This window comes from Artibeus jamaicensis, unplaced genomic scaffold (assembly GCF_021234435.1).
Source record: "Artibeus jamaicensis isolate MK-2021 breed Jamaican fruit bat unplaced genomic scaffold, CSHL_Jam_final contig_233, whole genome shotgun sequence".
NCBI lineage: Eukaryota > Metazoa > Chordata > Mammalia > Chiroptera > Phyllostomidae > Artibeus > Artibeus jamaicensis.
In genome coordinates, this window is record NW_026521486.1 from 61,478,068 (window position 1) to 61,503,556 (window position 25,489).

Sequence of the window (25,489 nt, forward strand, 5' to 3'; positions counted from 1 at the left end):
TTCAAGAACCTCTACTATGTTCTTGGACATAGTCTTGTCGAAAATTCTATAAATACTTAATTCATGGTTACAAAATGTATAGCTATATGGTTTAATAACTCATTTGAAAGTAGTTCACGTTCCTTCCCAGTATCTTTAGTCGGCAATGATTCACAATTATGAGGAAAGATTAGTATTAAGAAACCCCAGCAGAATGAAGAGTTTTCTCAGTATTAATGTCTAAGGGTGCACTTCTAAGCCTTTGTGGTTGTTTCAGATAAGTGAATCAAAAATATGTCCCAAACTAGATTACGTCACTGGATTTTCCCTGTGAACAGGTTGGTCATTGGGAGGTAAAAGAATCAGTGTTGTGTAGCGTGCATTCGTACCTGCTTTACCAAGGCCTGTAAGTGGAATGCTGTAACTACCAGCTAATCCAGACATGGCCCTAAGCATATTGCTTAAAACCTGCCACCCTCTTCTTGCTCGAGTGTTCAGGTTAATGACCGCTCCTCCTTTTGTTGAGGAACAAAGTGGAACATAAGAAGAGAGCCCTAGACTAAAGCCAGACTACCCATATTCTACACTGATACATTGGCAAGGGACTGATGCTTCCCCGCCCTCCCCCCAAACCCTGTAAGTGAGTGACCTAAATAATCTTCATGTTTTTACCATCCTAATACATAAGTCTACTTCACCTACACAGAGAGCCTTTAATGTAATGATGAACCAAGTTGCCTACTCCAGTGAGAAGCCAGCATTGATATTTCTTAATCTAGTCGTAAACTAAGGAGTATGATTATATTTTCTCTCTCCTGTGAAACTCTCTGATGTACCATAATTATTCATCCCACTTTTTTGTTTAAGGCTCATTGAAAATCATTTTTAAAAACGTTTGAGCTGCGCCTTTGTGCTGTATTCTATGACAGGTAATGAGAATACTCAGGTCAGTGAGTTCAGCTTCTGCCTTCAAAGTACTCACCACCTAGTCATAGTGGAAAGCATGAAAACAAATGAATCACAAATCCAGTGAGATACATAGAACAAGATAAATTATATATGATGCCGGGGTAGTGTGGGAGGGGGAATATACACACACACACACACAAATATAATTTACGTATATGTATATATAATTTATCTGTACCTATTTTTAATTCTACAAATAGGAAAATATGTGTGGAGAGGGTAGAGGCAGCTTTATGGGAAACTAAAAATAAAATAACATTCCTAATTTTTTACCTGTTTTCTATCAAATCAATTATGTCCACCCATAATATTAGTTGCTGTAAGCTACAGTCAAATGAACTGTGACACGTAAGGTTAAAAAATACTGAATGTTCTTTCTTTTCACACATAAATTATTTTTCAGTGTCCTCAAACATACATTAAACCTCTCTTTACTAGGAATTGTCACTTCTGGCACTGAGCAAAGAACACCTAAATGTGTCACATAATCATCATAAACTAAATACTGCAGCCTAAAATATGTTCAGATTCTCTCTAGAATTTGGAATAGGGAAATTTGAGTTTTGTAGCGAATGCCGGTGTATCTTGGCATAATTAATTTTTGTGAAATGTTATAACTAGAAGGGCAAGGTCTTCCTGATGATTTGCAGTCATCTTAAACTCAAACGAAGGAACAGGAAAGTGCCAAGTCTGGGGTTGAACCCAGCACCGACAGTGACAGCTGTGTTGTTGCTGAGCGGGACAGGGGGCTTAGCAGAGTTCCTTAGGAAAATCTGGCCTGAACTAATTTGTTTTGTTTAAAACTGGGAATGGTATTGTGAAGTTTGCATTCTGTTTTCCTTCAATAAGTGTATTAAAACAAAGCACCATGTTTTTAAAGAGTTTCCTCCTTTCTGCAGGAATAAATTTGGCTTCCGTAAAAGAAAAAATGCACCAGCAATTCAGCGACATTGCACCTCTTTCATCATTTTGGGGGTGCAGGTTTCAGTTCAGTAACTCCCGACATATTTTCTGGAAACATGTAAAAACATGCCTATAAGTACTGAACATAAAACATGACTTTACACTCATAAACATTTGTATAATCTTATGGTCCATAAGTACTGAACATAAAACCTGACTTTATACTCATAAACGTTTGTACAATCTTATGGTCCATTTACCATTGAGTTTCTTATAGCTGTGCGCATATTTTAAAAATCATTAGAATAAGTGAAAATTGGAACAAAACGCTATTCGAGAGAAGGTGCTGTCCAGAAATGCTGAAGAACGCTGTTCGACAACTCTCCTATGAAGTGGGCAAGCCTCTCGCCTGTAAAATAGATAGAAGCAATGCTTTCCAGATACCACCATCCTGAGAAGTTAAATTAAGATGGAAGCACCAGGATATTCATTTTTTAGTATTTTAACCACCCAAACCAAGTCATGAAAAAGCATGCTTCCTAGAGGGGTGTGGCATAATTGGAAAGTTAAAAGCCACACCAATTGGATTGTAGTTTGGGAAACAGCACATTGTAAGGCTCATAGTGCTTTGGGGCTGTGCCCAGCAACCCTAAAGATAAGAGAGATAAGAAAAGGTGGTTTGAGGGAGCTTTGTAAGTCCAGGGATGTTCCAGAAAACTACCAAATGGTCTGAGAATGTCTCATGAGAAAGAAAAAAATCCCAATGCAGCTATAATCTGAATGCGAGGAAAAGGTTATTCTTAAAAAGTAGTTGCACTGTTGCAAAATATATTCGCTTTCACCTTTTGACATTTTTTTTCCAGGTTGAAAAAGGTAAGCATGATGCATACACTAAAGATGTCCATCCTTTGCTTAGTATTTCCTCCAAATTGCATTCTAACCCAAGACTTTGTATCTCTCCTCTCTGTTTTGTGCCTTCTCTGCCCTAGGTTGGCCTTCCTTCCATGATGTGATCAGCTCAGACGCTATCACATTTACAGATGACTTTTCCTACGGGATGCACAGGGTGGAAACAAGCTGCTCTCAGGTCAGTTAACCCCACCTGAAAAGCCGAGGCTCATTCTGCATTGCAAACACTTCCAATTCTCCCGGTTTTGCTAAATACAGCAACTAAAGCCTAGTGATCACAAACGGGGAAGACAACCACAATGAAGTGTCTATGAAGTCTTTATGGTATCTGAATCTTCAAATGTCTAGCAAGCCCAATTACAGGTCAGGCACTGGCTTCAACATGAGACAAAATCATTGGGAGGAAAAACATTGCCACTTGACTCAATACAGTGGGGAATGCCCTATTCTGAGGGCATGTGAAGATTTCATCCTGTGGCCTTAGGTAATCTGATGTTTATTTTGGTCATCCTCCTCTCCCTGAGATTCTGTGCACTCATTGTTCAGTCGTCTTACCTCTAATGGTAATGATCCAAGCACAGTGACTAGAGCTTTCCCAGAAACAGCTTTCCCTGGGTGGTTGTGAGACAGGAGGAAGGAGAATGGCAGTAGGAACAGAACGTTTGATGGTAGGCTGTATGGGCACAGAATGAGAATATGGAATACGTTCTTCTCTGCTTCTCCAAGAATATAGACCTATCCTCATTTCCAGGGATTTTGTAGTTAGTTCCTTTACTCTGCTCTCACCAGATTTACTCTGCTGGCTGTAAAACAGAAAATGAGCATGTGTTGAGGAGGAGACAAAAATAGTTAATCTGTCATCCCACTCAAGAGACTTGAATATGTGGGTGTTTTGTGCTTAAATGTAGAGACATTGCCAGAACCTTCTTGCACATAGAAGAAGAGCAGCCACACATTCTATTCTATAGTAGGTAGTCCTATTCTTATCTTCTGTAAGTACAATGCAAAGCCTGATTATTGTGACACTGAAACTCACTGATACTACAAAGTATTTTGTTGAGGGTTGTCTGTTGCATGTATCAGAGGTAAAGGGGGTACATCAGGCAGCTGCAATAGCAAAGTGATTGCCACATAGGTCTCCCTCATCATTCTTCTACTTGCCGTTTAACCCCCTCTATCAGGCACAAGAGTTTAGGGAGTAGGTGGCTTATTTACTACCAAGTGGGGAGGGAGATGGTTCGACCCTAACCATCTGATGAATTTCTGTTTTCTTTTTTTTTTTTATTAAGCTGGCAAGTTTACTCTTTTCAGGTATGAGAGCTACTTTCTCCTTTGAAAAGCAGACTTCTTATTTTATCCAAGTCACAGTTTAAGTTCACTCTTGGTTCTCAGATATGTGTCTCTGAGCAAGATAATGGAACATTGTAAGGCTGGGTCTCACCTCCCGAGATTCTAATTTAATTGTTTGCTAAGTCCTGAACATCAGCATTTTTAAAAGATCCTCTGGTTAACAATCACAATAACCTTTTTAGGTACATACTGTCATTTTCTTTCATTTTACAGTTGAGGAAACTGAGGCACAAGGAAGACAATTATACTCATGTAATTTTATGTAGATTTCAGTGGCAGAGTTGAGATGAAATTTGGGTGTTTGGCTCTAGAGCTTTCTGTGATGCTTAGATGGATGGACAGACAGATGGAGAGATGGATAGACAGTAAAGAGTCACACTGAAATAAGAAGAAAAATATCCTGTTATTCCCCAGCAGTACTTTAATTCAATTCAGTTTAGAATCTAATTGAATTTTAATTGATATTTTTATAACTGCCACAAAAACAAATTATGACTATCTACCCACAACATATACTTGACAAAATAGTAACTTGGTTGGAGGATACCTAGTAATTTGTAACTTAGGAACCTACATAATACTTAAGGAAGCCTATTTTAAAACTAATAGTTTTCCCTCCCTCCATTCCTTCTTTCCTTCCTTCAGGCTGCCTTAAGGCTGCTGTATGACTGCTGCTCACCTTTTTCACTTAGAACCCACTTTCAAATGTTGAGTCTCATGAAAACCAAATAAAAAAGACATAGAAAAAAGTGAGGTGTAAGATAGCGTTCATGAAGGCCCTACTCTCTGATGGCTTTGTGATTCTCAAAATTCACAGTTGAAATAAACTTTTCCTTTCTTTTTGCTAGTCAGAGAGATAACATGAGTGGTGGTGAAGGAAATACCATGAAGGTGACCAAAGAGAAATGAAACCCACAAACTGTGTCCAAAGTAGACAGAATTCATAAAAGGACATCAAGCTGACCCAGGCAGAGCTCTCGGCCCTTGGTTAAAGGCCCGGTGATCATTACTACGTTATCTGGGTGAAGAGTAACAGCTGGGGGAAGAACTGACACCGGTTCTTTCAGCTTCTGTTTCCACCACCTTTACTTCTCATATTTAAAAAGTATTCTTTTCCTAAATAAAAGTCTTAAGTTTAAAGAGAAGAGGAAATTTCTTCCCCTAAGGCACATGTGAAAACACATGCTTTGTGAGGTAGGCTCCTTATAGAAAATAATCGGTTTCAGCCCCCAGAGCGCCGACGTTTGCTGGACTCTTCCCCATATGAACAGAGGGTGGAGTGTCTGCTCCGAGTGCAGCGGTGGCTCCCTGAACTAAAGGGTGGTGAGGACCTTTCATACCAGTTACTTTTGTCTTTTAATGTGTGTTTCACACACGTGTTTATTTTCCTTTTGTTTTACATTTCTCTTTAGTTTTCTCTTTTCTCTTTTTTCATTTGTCCTTTTTATCTTCACTTTAAAAACTGCTTTAATGGTTTCCATACTAGAGGTAACCACTTGTATTTTACTTCCTAGTTTCTGATTCTTTCATTATCAGTTTATCTTCTTTTTGCCTTCTAGTCTTTCAGTTTACCTAGACTCTTCCTCATCTCAACTTCTCCCATCTTTTTGTTTTGTTTTGTTTCCTTTTTGATATGATTGGATGTGGGAAACTTCTCCGATTTGCTTCTTCTCTTTCCAGATTTCTTGTTGTATTTTGAATTCACAAGTCTGGTTCTTTCTCCGGAGTGGATTGCAGGACTATATTATAGTTTGTATTTTGAAGAATCTGCTAGATGCTGTTAGCATTTTGTAGACATTCTCGATTGAACCTGTTATGTGGGGTACTCCTTTCCTTGTAGTGAAGGTGCAGCCCCTAGACAGGAAGAGCCTTTTGCTGCTGTCTTGTACAAATGAACTGAGCTTCCGTGGATGAAACTGGTAGATTCAACCTGCTTGGTTGGCAATGTGGCGATTTTTTTTTTTTTTTTAATCTCTTGGTCCCTAATGCTTGCTGTAGTACTAGAATTCCTATTCGTTTTTTTTTTTTATTATTATTGTGGTATCGATCACATCATCACACCATGCAGTGAATTAGTCCTCATACTTGGGTAGAACTTGCAAACGTGTTGGGAACCTTGACCTGCCACCTCTTTGCACCACATTGTAGTTCTCCCACGTGTCCAGTGACTTCTCAAGTAATAATATTTTAGTAAACTTTTATTGAGAAAGTTAAGCTTGACTCAGTGCTATCACCACTTTTCAGAGGAATATTGCAATAAGGTCTTTCTGTAAGAATTGCTGTGTGAGGAGCGCAGCACATGGCCTGATCTTTAAGTTCACAGCACAGAAAACGAGCAAGCGGCGGAGGCTGTTCATGGGCGCCCTCAGGATTCCTGCTGGCGGGGGGAGCAGGCGACTTTCACATTCCGATTTTTGTTATAACCCTATTTGTTTTCTCTTACTGTTCTGTCTCCTGAATTGAGGAGTTACCTTCCAGTTATCTCTTCCAAGGACGATCTTTATCTTAAATTTGCCCACTTTTGGTGGGCACACTTACCTTTCCACTGATTATGGCAATTTCCTAACAATTTCCCATTACAAAAATTTTTCCTTAATTTTATTTAGTTTACATTTTCCGTTAGTGATAAAATACATTGCTGCTATTCCAGGTTCACTGACCACTGGGGATAATTGTTTGGCAGTGCCTCCCTAATCCTCCAATCCCAGCCCGTTAATGCTTTGTTGGGAGTTTAAATTCAGTGCAAAGACGTAAGATTTGAGTGGTTTAAGCTGTAGTTCAGAGAAGTAAGTCCCTGCTGGAAATACTTCTTTCTTCAGATCAAAATTCTACATCTGAAGCAAATGGGAGACCAATAAATCACATAACTTTTTGTAGTAATCTTTAAGGAAACCATCAGATCCCAGAGTTTACTCACGTTGGAATCTATTTGTGACAGCTGCTATTGTTGCTTGGATCTATGGTAGAGCCCCTGAAATTTGTTTTAGATCATTATTTGTTTGTTCTAACTCAGCCAAATCAACAGAAAGGTAAATATCTACCTATACAAAATATTTTCCAAAAGTTAAACAGTTTTTGGTAAAACCCCAAACCTTATTAATCTTTTGCAGATGACAACTCGTATATTGCTGATGATTAAAGATACCCATGTGTTACAATAGGGTTTCAGACTCACAGCCCATCTCTCTTTTTCTTGATCTTTCAGTAAAATCATAATGCTAAACTGGTGACTTTATAATCATTTCCTTGGCAAAAGATTAATATCATAAGCACAGAGGAAAAGAGCCCTACTTATACACAAGTGTCTTCAATAACAGTGGGAGAAAACAGGATACTACTGGCAAAGTAAATTGCTCTTCTTCTTAAAACACTTTTCTCCTTCCCATCCTGCCCCACGTGCCCAAGTGTAAAAGCCCCGCTTTGAAACTACTTCATCTTGTAGATCAAACACTTATGAGAAAATGACAATAATAAAGCCCCAAACATCCTAGGAAGAGCGGGGAGAACCCCCCGCCCCGGGACAGTTGGGAACGCATCGGTGCAGAAGGATGTCACTATGTTGAATGCACTATTTGTTTTCTTATGCACACGAGTGAGAATTGCAGTCTGGTTTTAAAGAATTATGCTAAGTTGGATGCCCAGTCACTTTTAGGGGGGTCCTTGCCCTCGGTTCCCTGTAGGTTCTTTAGTTGCCAACTTTTGTAAGCTGGGAGGCTTAGGTAGTAAAGGATTCTTGTGGGAATGAAAATGTTTTCTTTTGAACAATTATCTTTTGTTTTGTTTTGTTTTGTTTTTTCAGAATAAGAGCTAGAAGAGTCATAGTCTGTATTTTACCTATAAAATACGGAAATACATAATCCTTTTAAAACAACTTTCAAAATTCACACCAAAGATTCTACCCTGAAATAAATCATTAACAGCAGGTTTCTGAGATTTCCCCATCGGGCAGCTAGTGTGTTTCAGTTACAACCAGGTGCCGAGAGACCCCGACACGTTGCCAGTTGGCTGGGGCTGGGGGGGCAGAGCTCGCAGGCGGCTGCAGAAACAACGCATCACTGACAACTTCCATTCATCATCCCAGCGTTGGGCCAGAGGTAGAAGCTGGAAAGAATGGGCTCCATGTGCGTTCTCAGGGAGGAGCCTTCAGGGCTTGTGCACTTTTAAAAGAATCCCGGTAACAGTCTTTCACGTGAGACTAGATGTACCTGGAGGACGCAGACAGGGTACTGTGTGGTTAGGCTTCCCTCTTGAAAATGGCCTCTGGGTCTTGCAGGCACAAGGAGTGGGCAGGTGTGCAGGGGCTCAGATGTAAATGAGCTCCTTGCTAAGCTTTGAAATGTTGCTTCTTCCTCTGGTATCTGAGACAGGAGTGAATCTTCCAGAACACCTCATGGCAAGCTTGACAATGCTTTCATTCTCATTTTTACACCTTTCCTGAGGATTTCCCTAACCCCTTCCCAACCCATTACAGTTGTTTGCAGGTGACTTTTGTGGCCTTTTGCTGACTGTAATTTCTCTTTCTAGCTCCTTCCCTTTGTCTTCGGCCCAGATTAGGCACAGCTAGAGTCTGTGTTTTCCTTTCTGTTTAGCCGAAAGACTAGTTCCAGATTTAGCAAATGAAACTGCAGACCAATAGCCAACTCAGTTCAACAGGTTAAATTATTCTAATGTGGAATTTTTACAAATGATTTGGGAAATGAAGACCCTACAAGTACTTCTAAATGGCTTCAAGCATATCCTGTGCTTTATTTTTGGAGTAAGGTAAATAGAACTGTTTTCTAAATATGCCCAAGAGATGATTAATAAAGGCAATATCATTTACTTTGCCTGGATAGCTGTATTCAGTCATTGAAAAAAAACAAAAAACTATCGGAGGCTTTTATGTGAAAACTCCACCTCTCAGATGCCAAGTGATCAAAGTGCTGGAGCTGCATGTGAGATCAATAACGCGCACACATACTGGTCACTGCGAGCACCGGTTCCTGCTGGCCTGCACACCGACTGTTTTGGCAGGCAGAACTAGGTGTTTTCCTGTGTCCATTGGGTAAGCATATGTATTTTTTACTGGTGCATCTTAGCTGCTGATGCCTGAAAATTTGGCCTCAATTGTTTATAGAAAGGAAAAGCAATCTGAGCTGTCAGCCTTGATATTACCTAAACCTGCATAGAATGTGGTAAAATAATGCAAGATTTGTTTTTTAGGCCTGTTTCATATTTTCCAGGCAATAGATCAAATCAGTTCAGGGTTCATTTTTAGTTCTTTAATAAGCTGACACAGTGTGTTGGCAGTAAAATAAGAATGCACTTTTAACATGGAAGTGCCATGTAGTCGAACTTGCTATTTATGCTATTTATTGATATACCTAGAGCACCCTCGAAAATTGAGTGTAGCGCTTTCAATGGGGAAACCGAGATTCTAGCTCTTTTCATTGTAGTGAGCACTGTCCCTCCCTTCCTCTCACCATCTCCATTTGGTATCTTAGCTTTATTTACTTGTGAACTCCTGCTCTTCTTTTCCTTGCAATTTATGTGTTTTACACACCAAATATATAAGCAGTGAGAAGAATGAATGAATCACCCATTGTGCCTCTTTTCTCATGTTCTTCCCTAACCTTGACTCCTCCGTATGTTCAGAACGCTTTCCCCTAGAGACCCCTCCTTCACTGTGTTCAGGTTCTACCAAAGTCATGCCAGGAAAGCCACCCCTGGCCACCACACCTGAAATGTCAGCCCCAATCCCCGACACTTCACATCGCATTTTTTCTGCTTAGCATTTACTTCCATCACCACACTTGACAGTCCCTTTATGTCCCTGTGTACATATTATCTGTTTCTCCCACTACATTTTAAGCTCCATGGGGCCAGGGATTGTCCTGTATCCCCAAAGTCTGGGACAGTGCCTGGCATGTAGCGGGCACTCCATAAACATTTATTAAAAGAATGAATGGAAGTCATTTGCTCCAGGCTTTCCTCTCTTTGCTACGTGACGATCGATGTATTTTCATGGTCTGTTTGAATGCAGTGCACTAATGTCTCCATATCCTTCACCCCCATCCCCTCTGAGGAAGGGTGAGGGGTAGGTTAAGTGTGACCTATGCTATCGTCTCCTGGAGCCTTACCCACCAGCCCAGGGGTTAGTGCAGGGCTTCATTCAGTGAGCCAGCCTTTTTCGAGACATTCTCTCTGGGCCACATTTCTCTTAAACACTATCAAAGTCAACCTTCCCTCCTGCCTGTCCAGATTCTGTGCCTCTTCTCCTTCCCCAGTTTTTTGGATGGTCAGTAGCATGGATTTGAGCTAAATAGCTTATTCCTTCTTCACATGATAACATGGTTCAGGCCAGTAAAGAAGCCAGCATGGCACTCTACCTGTTGGAAGGCAGAGAAAAAAGACCGCGTGCCCGAGTGGCGCTTCCATTGGCCACACTTGCAGTCCTGGTGACTGTGACAAATCCGTGGAGCCTTGCCATTGCTTTGCTGGGTTCCAGGAACATCCAGGGCTGCTCTGATGTTAAGTTTTACTGCCCATGAAAGCAAACATCACCTCCGTCATGGCCAGTTAAACAGTATCTTTTACAGGGGACTTCTGCATATCTGAAACCCACCCATCCAAAGCCAAAAGTAGTGCCAGGGGGGAGAGATTTTATTCTGCCATGTTTCTTACAAGAGGAGATCAAGGGTCAACTCAATTCATAAAATTACTGCAGTCATTTTTCAGCTGGCTGAGAGACTTCACAGATCAAAAAATACAGTGGCTTCTAAATGATTTCTGATATGTACAATTCTAGTGTTTTTTCTTCTCAGCATGTGGTGCAAAGCCTGCCAGAAACCATCTTTGCAGCTATTGACAGGCAGATTAGAAATCATCCACGATGGTTTCCATCATTTCTCTACAGGCTGGTCATCCATTTAAACCGCTTAATGGGGGTTCCTCTCAAAGCCTGCTTTGTACATGCTTCTCGCTTACATTGTGCTCTTCTCTTTCAGTGTGGAGCTCACCTTGGGCACATTTTTGATGACGGACCCTGTCCAACTGGCAAAAGATACTGCATAAACTCGGCCTCCTTGTCCTTCACACCTGCGGACAGCAGCAGCGGTGCGACCGGGGGTGGGGGGGCGGGCAGCCCAGCCCAGGCGGACAAAACAGAGCTGTAGAGGCCAGGGGTGCGACGCGGACAAGTGTACTTAACACACAGCTTATTAACAGGATTCGAAAGTGTCTATCCTAGATATATTTTTTCAAAAGAATATAAGGGCAGTTTTGTGCTATTGATATATTTCTTCTTTTGCTTAAACAGAGGCTCTGGCCACCAATGTATTTTGCTATTGACTAGATCTGGAACTGTTTATAACTTTAGCGAGCAGAGATAGCTTTGTAAAACTTCTTCATAAGCCAGTTAAGCACCATTTGGCATTATTTTCTTCACGCACACAGCTTCTTTTGAGATCCTGCCTCCCACCCCCTCCTTGGTTAAGAGGCTGAAGGTGCTTGGTCTTCAAGTGGGAAAATTGAGATCTCCTACACAGTGTTAAACACCAGAGCTAGGAAGTGCAAGGCACCCGAGACCTACAAGACACACGGCCTTGAGGCATTTGTACAGATAAGGATGGAGTGATGTCTTCTGAGACTTCCTAGCTTTGTGGACAGTTTGAGCTAAGGTCGTTTATTCTCACTAAAAGGGTGTGAAGGTCTAAAGTCTTTCCTTATGTTAAATTGTTGCCAGATCTGAGGGGGCGCACTGAGTATTGGGGCAGAGGAGTAAACATTACCTCACGGTTAGGCCTTTATTTTATTTTCCATTGAACACATTGGAATGTAAGACAACTGTAAAATGTGGAGCTCTGTTTTGTCCAAAGTTCACTAAGAAGAACACCTGCCATTGCCTTTGATAAGTCCGTCCCTCCACACCTAATACCAGCTGCATCCGGAAGGGCATTTTGGTGAATTCCACTGTGTAAACTAAAATATTGGGAACAATGCACTTCATCAAGGCAGCAGCAATAAGAGAGCAGAGAAGACCAAAGAGGAAGTCCTGGTGCTGACGCAGCCAGCGCCACGCAGAAGGGCTGACAAGGTGCTGCAGGTAACAAATAGGACCCTAAGGGAGGGACTTTTGTGCGCAGGTTCAGGAGGACCCTGGAGAGATAATGGGGGTTAAAATACAAATAGCCAGGAGCTGGAGTCCCACCCTTGACACTAATCTATTGTGCAGCAAGAGACACACCATTTAGCCTCTGCATGCCTATTCTTCATGCCTATACTGGGACTTACATTATTTGTAAAATAATTGACACTCTCAGGGCAAAATTACAATATTGTATTGCTATACAGTTAAGATCAGTGTTGTAAAATTAAACTGATCTGGTTCTAATTGCCTCAAAGGCCAAACCCAGGCATTCGGAATGGAAAGAAGCGGAGAGGAGGTTCAGTTAGCTGATTGGTATGGAAACAGTTGGGCTAAGAGCCAGAAATTTTTCTTTGTAGCAGTATGGCTGGTTTTACTCTGAGGAGCTCTGCTCGGTTGTATAACATTTAGTCTGGTGGGATGGCTGTCATTGTGCACCGGAAGGCTTTCATGGGTCTGAGCCGCGGTGTTACAGATTGATATCGCTGCAGCCAGGTGTGAAGGTGCAGTGGACGGCTGATGTGTTTTGTGTCTGTAACCTTGAATGCTAACCCTGAGATGCAGTTTTTGAAAAATATTATTTTTGTAAATCTTTGAGAACTCGTGAAAATTGATGTCTTTTCTTAGACACACCACAGCAAAAATAAGAGAGATACTTGACAATGTTACAGAAATGAGCAAATGAAAAGTTGTGACAAATCGAAATGTCAGTGTGGTTATGTCCACATTCCTGCATGTGCCTGCAGCTTCCTGGCGAGGCCCTGACATCCCAGTGACTCTTCCCCGTCATGTTTGCTACAAGTTTGCAATTCCAGATAAGTTATGCTCGTCTTCCCCCGGCTCCCAGGTGTTTCCCCTCAGGCCCTGGGATCACTCGGGAATTTTCAGGTTTCACTCCCCTGTAGAAATGAGATTTAAAATTTAAGATCATCGGAGCCTCGGCATCCAGACGTTTCTAGAAGCCGTCGCCAAGCTCACAGAGGGAACCCCAACATTTCCCTGTGACCCAGCGATCCCATGTGGAATCGGCCAGTGTGACGTCCATCCTTGGGGGTGCGCACAGCACTTCTCACGTCACTCCGGTCACGTGTGATGGCCTGCCCCCGGGCGGGTTGGACACGAGCCACAGTGTTGGGATAGACAAGGAAGATAAGTTAGGGGCTTCTTTCCTCTCCCCAGAGACTCTGGGTTCTCTTTGTTCCTTCATTTTTATTGTAGGGCTTAGCATTTCTCTCAAAAAAAAAAAAAAAAAACCAAACTCTTTCTCTAATCCTTAGTCTGTGTTTCATGGAAAGCCAGTTTTTATTCTACCACGTTTTCCAGCATCAACTTTAAGAAAAATGTAACATCCATAGAAAAAAAGTGGGGTGTATGCATGTGGTTTAATTCCAGATTGCTTTTGAGTTTAAGTGGTATCAAATTTCAGTATATTTCTGTCTTATGTTAAGGAAATATATTACTAAAATGTCAGTGAGCAATAATGTCAGCTGTCGAGCACTAGATTTATTTTTGCAGGATATGGAGTGCAATGAACTGAGTCAATATGGCGAGGTGTATGTGATCTGTGGGAGTTATGCCATTTAGCGTAGGAAATGCACGGGACTTTCCCTCTCTGCTCCCCAGCCCTTCGCGTGCTGTTAGGAGATGCAGGTTTCTGTTGGTGTGTACAAAGTATGTCCAGACAGCCATGCAGGGTGGCTCTGAAGAAAGCAGCAGTATCTATTGTATTAGAGAGCATTTCTCCGTGTTTAAACTTTTCACTTCTTAGATGCATTTAAATTCTTAATGCAAATGACATAGTCATTTAACCTCTCCATGTTAACCAAGTTGAATGTCCTGCTTTAAATACAGAATATGATGAAAGGGATTACCATTTGTTCAGAAGATCAAATATTATTTTTGCTTTAGATAGCTTTGTAATAATATTTCTTCAAACAATTCAAAACTTTTGAAAATGATGTGAAATTTTCATTATAAAGCCCTTTCCTATGTTTATTGTATACAGGAAATATGCAATAAAATGTCTTTTTAAAAACATTTTCTTGTCTGATTCCGAAGGACTCCTCATTTTGAGGCACAGAGATGAGGACCATCTATGGGCATTTGCAGCGGGCCGCCCTGCTTCCCTCCTCACCCAGCTGACAAGTTTGCAGTTGGTACCAAGGGCCTGTTTTCTGATGCGGTCTTTGCACGCTGGGGCCCTGACCAGGGTGGGGTCGGTCCAACTGTCTACACCCCATGCCTCAGGAAGAGGCCTCAGGGATTTGAAAGATTCCTTTGCCTCACCTCAGCGGAAACTTCAGCGTGTATATGTTCTTGTGTTTCAAATATGGACTTTGCGGCATTTCATCATGATAACGCTGCAGGATAAAATGCAGGAATGATACCATGCTGCTGCCTAGATTTCTGTTAAAGCATTTGACGGGAAACTTACATTGTTGTCAAGAATTGGTCTCTAAGGAGACCAATTAGGAGTTCCCCATTGCTCACAGTTGTATCAACCTTTAAAATAAGTTCTTCAGAAGAGTTTCTGTATATAATCATGTGCTGCATACTGATATTTAGGTCAGTGATGGACCGCATATATGGTGATGGTCCACAATATTATAATGGAGCTGAAAAATTCCTATCACCTAGTGACTGCATCACAGAAGGCGGTACTCGTGTGTGTGTGGTGATGCTGGTTTCTGGAGTGTACAGTGGTGTGCAGGAATGTCCGGGCCTTCAGGTGTGCTCCCCACTCACCCACCGACTCACTGGAGCAACTTTCGGTTCTGTAAGCCCCGTTCATGGTAAGTGGCCTAAGCAAGATACCATATTTTTTATTGTACTTTTTCTATATTTAGATATGTTTAGATACACAAATGCCATTGTGTTAAACTTGCCTACAGCATTCAGTGCAGGGAGATGCTGTGCAGGCTGGGAGCCTATGTTAAATGGCCTGGGGGTGTGGCAGGCTGTACCACCATGCACTGTGATTAGCACAACTACAAAATCACCTAATGACACATTTCTCGGAAAGTGTCCCCATTGTTGAGTGATGCATGACTGTAGTATTATTTTTTCAAAATTTTTAGTTTAATTTTTTGGTTCATTTTGTTGGTTTGTTTCTTTTGAGGAGAAGTGAGGTGAGGAGGACTTTTGTTTTCTCAGCCAATTCTTCAAATCATATTCCCGGGATGCTCAAGTTCGGAGGTCAGCGATTTCACAGAGAGGGCCTCAGAACAGAGCTTCCCACGTGCTCCCCAGGCTGCAGCGTCGGCAGCTGCGGATCCAGGTTGCGGGCCCCCTCCGAGACTCACAGCCTCTGAAGTTCTGGGGTGCGGCCTTCAGAGTTTGTGTTTTGGCAAGCCCTCCACATGACTCTGGTTCCAGTTTGAGAACCACGGCCCAGGATTGTCTAGTGAGAGAAAGTCTAATATTCATTTTAAAAAGCATATCTATCTCACCCAGTACCTCCTCGCACCTGCCAGACGGCTTCATTTGTCATCACTGGTGGTCTTTCTACAGAGATGGGTCCAACCGTTTTCCCGAAGCTTCACGTCTTCCAGCTGTTGTTGCCCCTCACTGCCCATTTGTCTTGTTCTGGAGAACTGGCTGGACCTCATCCACCAGCACCGCCCTCAGTCCTCTTCGTACTTCTGGGCGGACCGCAGGCTGCTGGTGGTGCTCAGCAGCCTCTCTGGAACTTCAGGATGTCACGGTTCATCTCAGCAATTCCCAAAACTAGAGAACACATCTGAAGTGTAATCCTGTATGTGCAGACAGCATGAGCCACGCACACAAAGAGAGAGCTGTTACAGCCACAGAGCTCTGTGGTAGCCTTAGAGTTGTTCAGTAAGGTTTTCAAGACCGTAGAGGGTATGAGAGCTCCGAGCGCAGGCCGCCTGGATTCCTGCCTTTATTAAGGTCTCTATTGTAAAATTTGACATTTCCCCTTTCGACAGATATCTTTCCCTGAAAGCATCGCTGATAAGCAGTCAAGTCAGAATTCTGATTTCAGCGGCGCCCTGTCTCTTCATACTAGGAAAGACCTCAGGGTGTCCTCTCTCTCACGTTCAAGGGAAGGTGCAGGGACTGGAACTGCTTGTGTCCAGATTTGACAAGCAACAGGTGCAGAGCATAAGAACAAGAAGAATACAGAGCAAAATTAAAAACAACATAACAAACGTAGTCTATATCATGACTCCAAAGTAGGAGTGCAAAACTGAAAGCAGTGAAATGGAGAGTCGTTATTGTCTCGGACGGACTGAAGCTCTTGATGACAGATGCAGCGACTGGGGAGCTTTCCCCTTTCACAACAGATCGGGAAACGCAGACAAGGAAGACAAAGGGAATGAAAGGAAGAAGCAATAGTAAGAAAAGGTGAGACAACAGACCTGCTCTGGTGGCTTTGGGATAGCTGACTCTTTCAGGTGTCGCCTGCTTCTGTGTGTAGTTCCAGTCAGGGTCCGGTGACACCGCTCTGGATGCCATACTTGAATTCAAGCGTCTACCCCCATTTTACTCTTTAAATGTGCACCACCTGTGCACCATGGGAAATCAGCATTACCCCGAGGAGTCTCCTGCAGATCATTACAGCGGCGTGGGGCTGGTGGGGGGGACAGGGCTGGTGGAGGGGTCGGGAGGTGATTCTTCAGTGTTAAGCAGTTGTGAGTAGCTTTGTCAGTGTCAGAGGGGAGAGGAGTAGCTGGATTGAGGTTATTGCAACATGAAAGAGTTATGTGAGGAGCAGTTAAAAGAAAAGGACTTTATTGGAGATAAGGTGACTAACTGAAAGATGCTGGGTGTGGTGAGAATTCAGGAGGGATCTTATTGCATGAGGTGCAAAGGTGGTTAAAGGGGACCCCAAAGTAATTTCCTTATGGCCTTAACCGAAAGGGCTGTGGAAGTAATGGCTTCAGCCCAGGGGGGTACCCCTGAGCCACAGGGTCCCGTTGCTGACTAACACACCCTGTGGGCCTATGGTGGTGCCCACGTTTGGGGGATGTTCAAGAATAGATGGGTTCATTATACTCTCCTCTGAGGCTTAACAGGGTATGTTGTCCCCATAAAATTAGATTGGGACTGTCATTATTTAATAAAACATACAGAGATTTCGCCATAAGGGGATTTGGGATTCAATTTTTGGCAATAGCCCAAGAAAGCCTCATAGTCGCTGCTTAATATTGGATCTTGGGAAATTCAGGACACCATGAAGCCTACTTGGGTCCAGGTGTAATCCTTGTGCTGATATTAGATGCCCCAGATATTAAACCTGGGTTTAGGCAAACTAATTTTTCTTTTAGAGATTTTATTTCCATTAAGCCTTCAAGTTCTAAAAGGTACAAGCTGTCTTCCTGTGAGAAGGCTTGGGAGGAAGAGCAAAGAAACAAATCATCCCTGTATTGCAGCAAAACAGAGCCTTTAGAGAAAGTTCTATCATCCAAGTCAGCCTTCAGGATTCGTGAGAAATAAGAGGGGCTCTCAGTAAAACCCCGAAGCATTACTGTCCAGGTGCATTGATTCCTTTCCCAAGTGAAGGCAAAAAGGGATTGGCTTGCTTCTTCAACTGGAATGTACTAGTTAAATGATGCACTGTGTAAATCAGTCACAGTAAGAGCTTCCTTCCAGTTGGGGTGGATGCTAGTAGTGCGTGAGGGTAGGAACCACAGGGTGTCACGGGAAGACGAGGTGGTTTCTTGCTCAGAGGTCCTGGAAAACCTCCACCCTCGGCCCTTGGGTTTTCTCCTGGATAAAATTGGAGGGAGTAGGGCCTTGAGTTCTGCACCAAAGGTTTTATACTTTGAAGGACCTCTTTACTTAAGGGATATTGACTAATTCTGGAGAAGGGTTTTGAGGGCTTTATTTGATCTTAATAGGTGGTGCACTATGCGTTTTGCCAACATCAGTTGAAGATTTTGCCCATAAAGAGGATGGTAGCTGATCCAATAGGGACAAATGATCAGTGCTCACAAATTTAGCTATAGGTCCATCAGAAAAGGACCAAATAAAAGATGTTGAAGAGTCATTTAGTTCACCCAATTGTCTATTTTGATAGCTTCTGTCAAATTTTAAAACTATCCTTCCCCCGCTTCAGGAGAAATTTTGGCATGATTCTTGTCACTTCTTTAGGTAGTGACAGCCTAATAACTAAGTAAGGGCAGAGGAACTAATGAGCTGTGGAACTCTCTCTCAAAGGGCCTAAACAAAGAGGAATGGGAACAGACACCGAACCCGTCCAGGTTTGTTTGGAGTTCGCGCTATGTGAACTGTTTTATTATTCAGAGGCAGGGGGGCTTTACAGCAGTGGGGCTGCGCACGAGAGTGCAGCTCCGGTGTCAATAATGACAGAGAGTCATTCCTACTTTGGAGAAAAGTTTCTCCAAGCTAATTAAGAGGGGGAACTGGGACTTCTGGTCAAGATGGGGGTGCAGTTAAACATGGACAAATGCAGCACAAATTACAACTAAATAACAAAACAACTACTACTGCCCAGAATTGTCATAAAAATCAAGCTATGTGTAAGTCCGACAACCAAGGAATTAAAGAAGTCACATTCATCCAGATGGGTGGGAGGGGTGGAGACACATGGAGATGTGGAATGGGTGGTCCCACACCCACATGTGGTCAGTAAAAAGTGGGAGGGATACCTCAGGAGTGAAGGATCCCAGCCCCACACCAGACAACCCAGCCCAGGGTTTCAGTGCCAGTAAGATTAAGTCCCCATAATTTCTGGCTATAAAAACTGGCGAGAGCTGGAGAAGTGGAAGAAACTGTGAGATTCTCGACCACCTCATCTTAAAAAGCCCTTAAAGGACTCAGGACTTATGCAGACCTACTTCTTCTGGGCTGTAGCACCAGGGCAGCAGCTGGAAGGGCACCAGTGGCATACAGGGAGAAACTGAAGTGACTGGCACCAGGGCGAGTGCTGAGGACAGCTTCCTCCCAGACAAAACTCCGGATGCTAGACAGGAGCACTGTCCCCTTTCTGAGCCATCAACCACACAGAGCCACAGAGTAGCAACACCATATCTGAGATTCCATCAACCTGGTTCACACGGGTTGCCCTGCCCCTGGCAATTACCTAAGGCTCTGCCCCATCCAACTTATGGGTGCACTTTTCTACAATATGCCACATTACTAAGACAGGGAGTCAAAACAGCTCTATCTATATGTAGACACAAACACTCATTTTACCAAAATGAGGAGACAAAGATCATGGCCCAGATGAAAGAGCAGAACAAAACTCCAGAAAAAGAACTAAACAAAGTAGAGATAAACAATCTATCAGATGCAGAGTTCAAAACATTGGTTATTAGGATGCTGAAGGAACACATTGAGTACTTCAACAGCATGAAAAAGACCCAGGCAGAAATGAAGTTCACACCAAGTGAAATAAAAATTTACAGGGAACCAACAGTGGAGTGGATGAAGCTGAGAATCAAATCAATGACTTGAAGCATACAGAAGAAAAAAAATTCAATCATAACAATAAGAAGAAAAAAACAATCCAGAAAAACAAGGATAGGCTAAATAGCCTCTAGGACAACTTCAAATGTACCAACATTTGAATAATAGGGGTGCCAGAAGGAGAAGAGAAAAAACAAGAAATTGAAAACTTATTTGAAAGAATAATGAAAAAAGCTCCCCTAATTTGGTGCAGGAAATAGACATACAAGTTCAGGAAGCACAGAGCCCCAAACCAGGTGGACACAAAGAGGATCACACCAAGACACATAATAATTAAAATGTCAAAGGTTAAAGGCAGAGAGAGAATCTTAAAAGCAGTAAGAGATAAGCAGAGAGTTACCTATAAAGGAGTTCCCATATGACTGTCAGCTGGTTTCTCAAAAGAAACTCTGTGGGCTAGAAGGGACTGGCAAGAATATTCAAAGTGATGAAAAGCAGGGACCTTCAAAGCTATCATTTAGAATGGAAGGGCAGATAAAGTGCTCCCCAGACAAGGTAAAGCTAAAGGAGTTCATCTTCATCAAACCATTATTATATGAAATGTTAAAGGGACTTATTTCAGAAAAAGAAGATCAATACTATGAACATTAAAATGGCAGCAAATTCACAACTACCAACAACTGAATCTAAAAAGCAAACTAACAAGCAGAACAGAAACAGAATCAGAGATATGGAGATCATCTGGAAGGGAAGAATGGGGGAAAAGGTGCAGGGATTAAGAAGTACAAATTGGAGGGGAATGAAGGGAGGGAAATAGAACAAATGTAATGGCATAATCAATAAAATAAAAAAGTATATTAAAAAAAAAGAAGTACAAATGGTAGGTACAAAATAGGCAGGGCATGTTAAGAACAGTATAGGAAATGAAGAAGCCAAAGAACTTACCTGCATGGTCATGGACATGAACTAAGGGAGGGTATTGCTGAAACAAAAATTGGGGTGCCAGGTGGAGGGGGGAAGGGGAAAAATGGGGACAACTGCAATAGCATAATCAATAAAATATATTTAAAAAATAATTCTCCAACAAACTAAGTCTTAAACTATTTCAGGCCAAAATTTAAATGTCACTCTGTCAAAGAAGTCTTCACTGATTCCCACAATTAAAAGTATATTTCCCTGTGTTTATCTTCTATGGCACTCTTTACTTTTGTAGCACCTTTCAGAGTTTATAATTAAATATTTATTTGTGTGTCTCCTCTCTCAAAAGAAAAAAAAAAGAGAGAAAATTGGGAAAAGTCCCTGTAGTTCCTTGGAGCCCTGTCCCTGGGATTTGGAAGACCCTGGAAAGTTGGTTAGAAGGCTGAGGACTCCTGTGGTGCTTACTCACATGTGTGACAATCTTTTTTCCAATATCCTGACTCTGCAATAAGAGCAGAAGCTAGGAGACTTTGGTTTTGTATAGAGGGCTTCATTTGCCAGAGCTGAAAATTAAAAATTTTTCATGGTCTTTCCTCTAGGTGGCTCATCTAGGGTACAAACATTTATTGAATTAAATGGGTATTTACTGAATGAACCAAATCTAGAGGGGCCATGGTTCCCATTCCATTCTGGTTCCTTTAACTAAAAAGGGAAGGTCTCCATTCAGCCCATGAATAAACACAGAGTTAAAGGTTACTTAAGTAGAAGCAACATCTGGAGGAATACCTAAATTTTCCTTAAAACAATTTAAAGTTGATTATAATGGTCATGTGGAGGTTTGTCAAACTTTTGTGAGCAGGTCTGAATTCTGTCCTGATCAATAGCTTTTGGAAAGGGTACCAAAATTGCTTTGTAGAGATCAGTGAGTTTTCTAGGATTTTCCTCCATATCGGAAATTTGAGTTTTTTTAGTCTCTTTTGGGATGTTCCCATTGGTCAAGCCTCACCCAATGCCATGCCTGGCCTTCACCAATTAGCATATGAACCAGTTGATAAGAATTAGAAAACTCAGGCTGGTAAGTGTGAATAACTACATTGAACTGTTCTGCAAATCTGTGAAGATCCTCAGTTGCCTTAGGAAATTCTTTAACTCTGGCTCATAATTCGGCTTTAATCCAGGGAACGTGTAGAACTCTCGAATCTTTAGAGGGCTTCACTTTAAAGGGAACCGAAGTTCTTTACAGAGGAGAAGAGGAAGTTAAGGGGAGAGGCTGTTATAACCATAGAGCTCTGCTGTGACCCTTAGGGTTGTTCCTGTAGAGCTTTTGTGCTTGACACAGGGTGTGAGAGCTCCTTCCACAAGTCCTCCTGATCCCTGTTTTGGTAAAGGTCTCATAACTTTTGACAACCTGAACAAGTGTCACATGTCATGTAAGAATAGTCTGGCAAGAACTCATCTCATGCACTGTCTCCCAGAGGCTGGCCTTGTGCTGGACCAGCCTGGAGATGGATTGGCCAGAAGATCACTTTAGGTTCTCAGTCAGGCAGCTCTGACCCCAAAACACCTGAAAGTCTGTCCTGTGAGTAAGGGGCATTTATGGAACCATCACAGGATAGGGCTATGGTGACCCGAGTTTTGGGGAACCAGATCAGATCCTTAGGCCCAGATGAGATTTTTCCAATTTTTTGGTTGGTTACAGAACCACACTAACTTGCTAGATGATGGCTGCCTGAGGTCCTCATTCTCATTTCAAGATTTTAATTCTCCTCTCTGCAGTGTCCACCATTGCAACTCCCAGAAAAGATATACTCACCCATATCATCCAGGCGCCTGCGGGAACCGGGCAGATTGTCAGGATAAACAACAAGGCAAGGCAACTAGGATTTACTATGTACTTACCTCAGCACTGTCCTGACAGGGTAAGGGTAGAGAAAGAAAGAACTCAAACGCAAATCTCGACTCTGATGACAGCAATGCTATCTGCTAGAGACACCTGGGGGCACTCACCTGGGCCCCATTGAGCTCTGCACAGACTTCTCCCCTTTCCAGACCAGTGTTATGGCTGGAACCACCCTCGGGGTTCTTATCCTGATTGCAATATGGATAATTCAGCAGTAACCATCAGAAAACTGTGAAGAAAAAAGTTTGTTACTTACAGGTCCCAGAGCATACCAGGGGGCACACAGAGAGGTTGCAGGCATATGTACAAAGAGAGTGAGCATGGGCCTGGGGTCTGCCTTTATTGAGGTCAGAGTGGAGGGTCTAGGCTTTCCAAGGCTCATTCTTCATTGGTGAATTTTGAACATAAGAGCAGGAATTTAAAGTGTAAGAAAAAAGAGAAAAACCAAGTAGCCCACATGGCCAGTTATCTAAATCAAGCAGAATCTCTAAAACAAGAGCCTCACAATGGTGGGTATTTGAGATAGCCTTCACAGAAGTGAATGCCTCTTTGAGGTGGATGCCTCCACATTCAAAGCTCATGTCAGGCACTTGCCTTCCCCAGAGAAGAGTCAACTGTCCAAGCTGACACCATAACCCACCCTGTGACGTGGGGCTTCAGAGTCAATGGTGAGAATAATAACAGCCTGGGTGACTGGTATGCCAAACGTCCGGGTGGGTCATGTTGTATATCAGAAACTGAACATCTCAGTAGGATTAGAGTAGCAAATTCTGTAACAATTATATAGGCAATAGTCAAATCCAAGCCATAGCCATTGTCCCAAACTTGAAAGGTCCAGTCATGAGATCAAGGTCAGTGATCTCAACAGCCCTGGCGATCTGCTCAGTGATTGGGTAATATTGTGGAATTGTTTAACATCTTGGGCTAGCTGGTGTAAGCAGGTCTGAGTTCATACTGAGTCAGTACATGGCTCCATACCTCATCACACCAGTCTCTTAGTCTTGAGGGTGGATCAGTTCAGCTGAAGGATGTCTCGTGTCAGGAGCTGGTGATGCAAGTATTTGCATCAAGTATTTAATAAAAGGCATTTCTATGGAAACAAAAAAGAATAAAGGTTAATGATTGGAGTAGATTATAATCCCAGTTTTTGAGTTCTAAAGGCAGCCAGTCGAGAAGATTTCTAGACACCAGTCTTGAAGCATCTTCAGCTGGAGGGAGGCAGACTGGCAATCTGATAGATGTTCCAGGCGTGCAGTTTGAATGTCTGGCAATCTTTCCGAGTGGCCCATACAATACTAGGCACAAAGATTTCCCATATGTGAGGTGTTGTGGCAATTTCTCTGAAGTTTATATCAAGTTGTCCTACTTTAGCTTGCAGGGCTTTGCGAAAAGGGCAGTCTTAGTTCTCGATTCCAAGTCAGATGGGTGGGAGGAAAACTGGAAACATTAGTTTTGAGTTATAGCCAGATATGGAAGGAAATGAGAATAATCCAGGATATTATTTTACAATTTACAGGTAGAAAACAAAACCTCGAAGACAATTAGCAACTAGAACCTAATATCCACAAGTGTGTAATTATAGTTTCTACAGAAACATAACCTTTCTCTCTAATTACTGCCATTTCTAAGATAAACACAGTAAACCTAATTTGTTTGCAAATGAAGTCTAGTTTCAATAAACTTGGACTGATTATTTACATATTTGCAGCAGGAATAGTGATTGACTATAAAGGCTTTTACATCTCCATTGCTGGAACCTTTCATAAGGAATCTTAACCAAGCCAAGGACTTGCCATAAGACATTGCCTGCCATACCTATACATTTGGATGAAATCCTCTCTCTTTGTGGTCCTCCAAGGTTCCTGGGCCTCCCAGGAAGTAACATTTCTTACTCACCTGGTAAGGCTGCCAGGAACCCTGAAATCAAGGTATTAGGTCAACTTTTTCCAGGGTCTTAATTGGCTCCATAAAGTCAACCTGTCCTTTAAAGCTGTCGGGACATACCTGAGTCTATGTACATCCCTCTCACATATGACATTGCAGCCAAAGCCTTGGTAATACAACCAATATTTACAATTGTGTCCCGTTACTTGAACTTGTGCAAATAACTATATTGCCATGAAAATAAGAATACTCATCAAGAGTTTCTGAATTTTGTTGGGATCAGGAAAGGATAAAAATTGTTTCATCTTTGTTAACAAATGTACACTTGAAATTGCTGAAAGTTGTAGATAGTTTAAGGGGAAAAGCTTCCTTAAATCTGGAAAAACAAAATATTAAAGAACCAGAGAAGTTTTAACAAAAAGCCATAAAAGATTAGGATCATCATCAGTTCACTCAGTCCCGTCTAATTAATTCTTGATTGTGACCTTTTGTTAGCAGTTTAATGAGTTCAGTTTTTCCTTAGACTTCTGTTAATTCTTTTTTTAAAATTTTTTTAAAACTTTTTTTTATTGATTATGCCATTACATTTGGTCTATTCCCCCCTCCGTTCCCCTCTACCCTGTATACCCCACCGTTTCCCCCTTTAGTTCATGAACATGTGTCTCAAATTCTTTAGATTCTGTATTTCCCCTACTATTCTTACCCTCCCACATCTATTTTCTATCTACTGTCTATGCTACTTATTTTCTGTACCTTCTCCCCCCTTCTCCTTCTCCCACTCCCCTCTTGCTAACCCTCCATGTGATCTTCATTTCTATGGTTCACTCCTGATCTAGCTGTCCTCTTAATTTGCTTTTGTTTTAGGTGTGGTTGTTACTAACTGTGAGTTTGCTGTCCTTTCACTGTTCATCTTTTTTATCTTCTTTTTCTTAGGTAAGTCCCTTTAACATTTCATATAATAAGGGCTTGGTGATGATGAACTCCTTGAATTTGGTCTTATCTGAGAAGCACTTTATCTGTCCTTCCATTCTAAATGAAAACTTTGCTGGATAGAGCAATCTTGGTTGTAGGTCTTTGGTTTTCATGACTTGGAATACCTCTTTCCAGCCCCTTCTTGCCTGTAAGGTCTCTTTTGAGAAATCAGCTGACAGTCTGATGGG

At 42.1% G+C, this 25,489-nt stretch overlaps 1 protein-coding gene across 3 annotated transcripts in view; it reads left to right on the top strand.

The window, feature by feature from the left end:
- Positions 1-13,493, top strand: part of MSRB3 (methionine sulfoxide reductase B3) — a 167,351-nt gene extending 153,858 nt beyond the window's left edge. For all 3 annotated transcript variants that reach the window (XM_053662048.1, XM_053662049.1, XM_037136028.2), the window contains 2 exons: positions 2,841-2,938; positions 11,097-13,493. In XM_053662048.1, coding sequence (XP_053518023.1) covers positions 2,841-2,938; positions 11,097-11,264 — 266 coding nt within the window. In that variant the 3' untranslated portion in view covers positions 11,265-13,493. The remainder of the gene's footprint in view (positions 1-2,840; positions 2,939-11,096) is intronic.
- Positions 13,494-25,489: the final 11,996 nt, after the last annotated feature.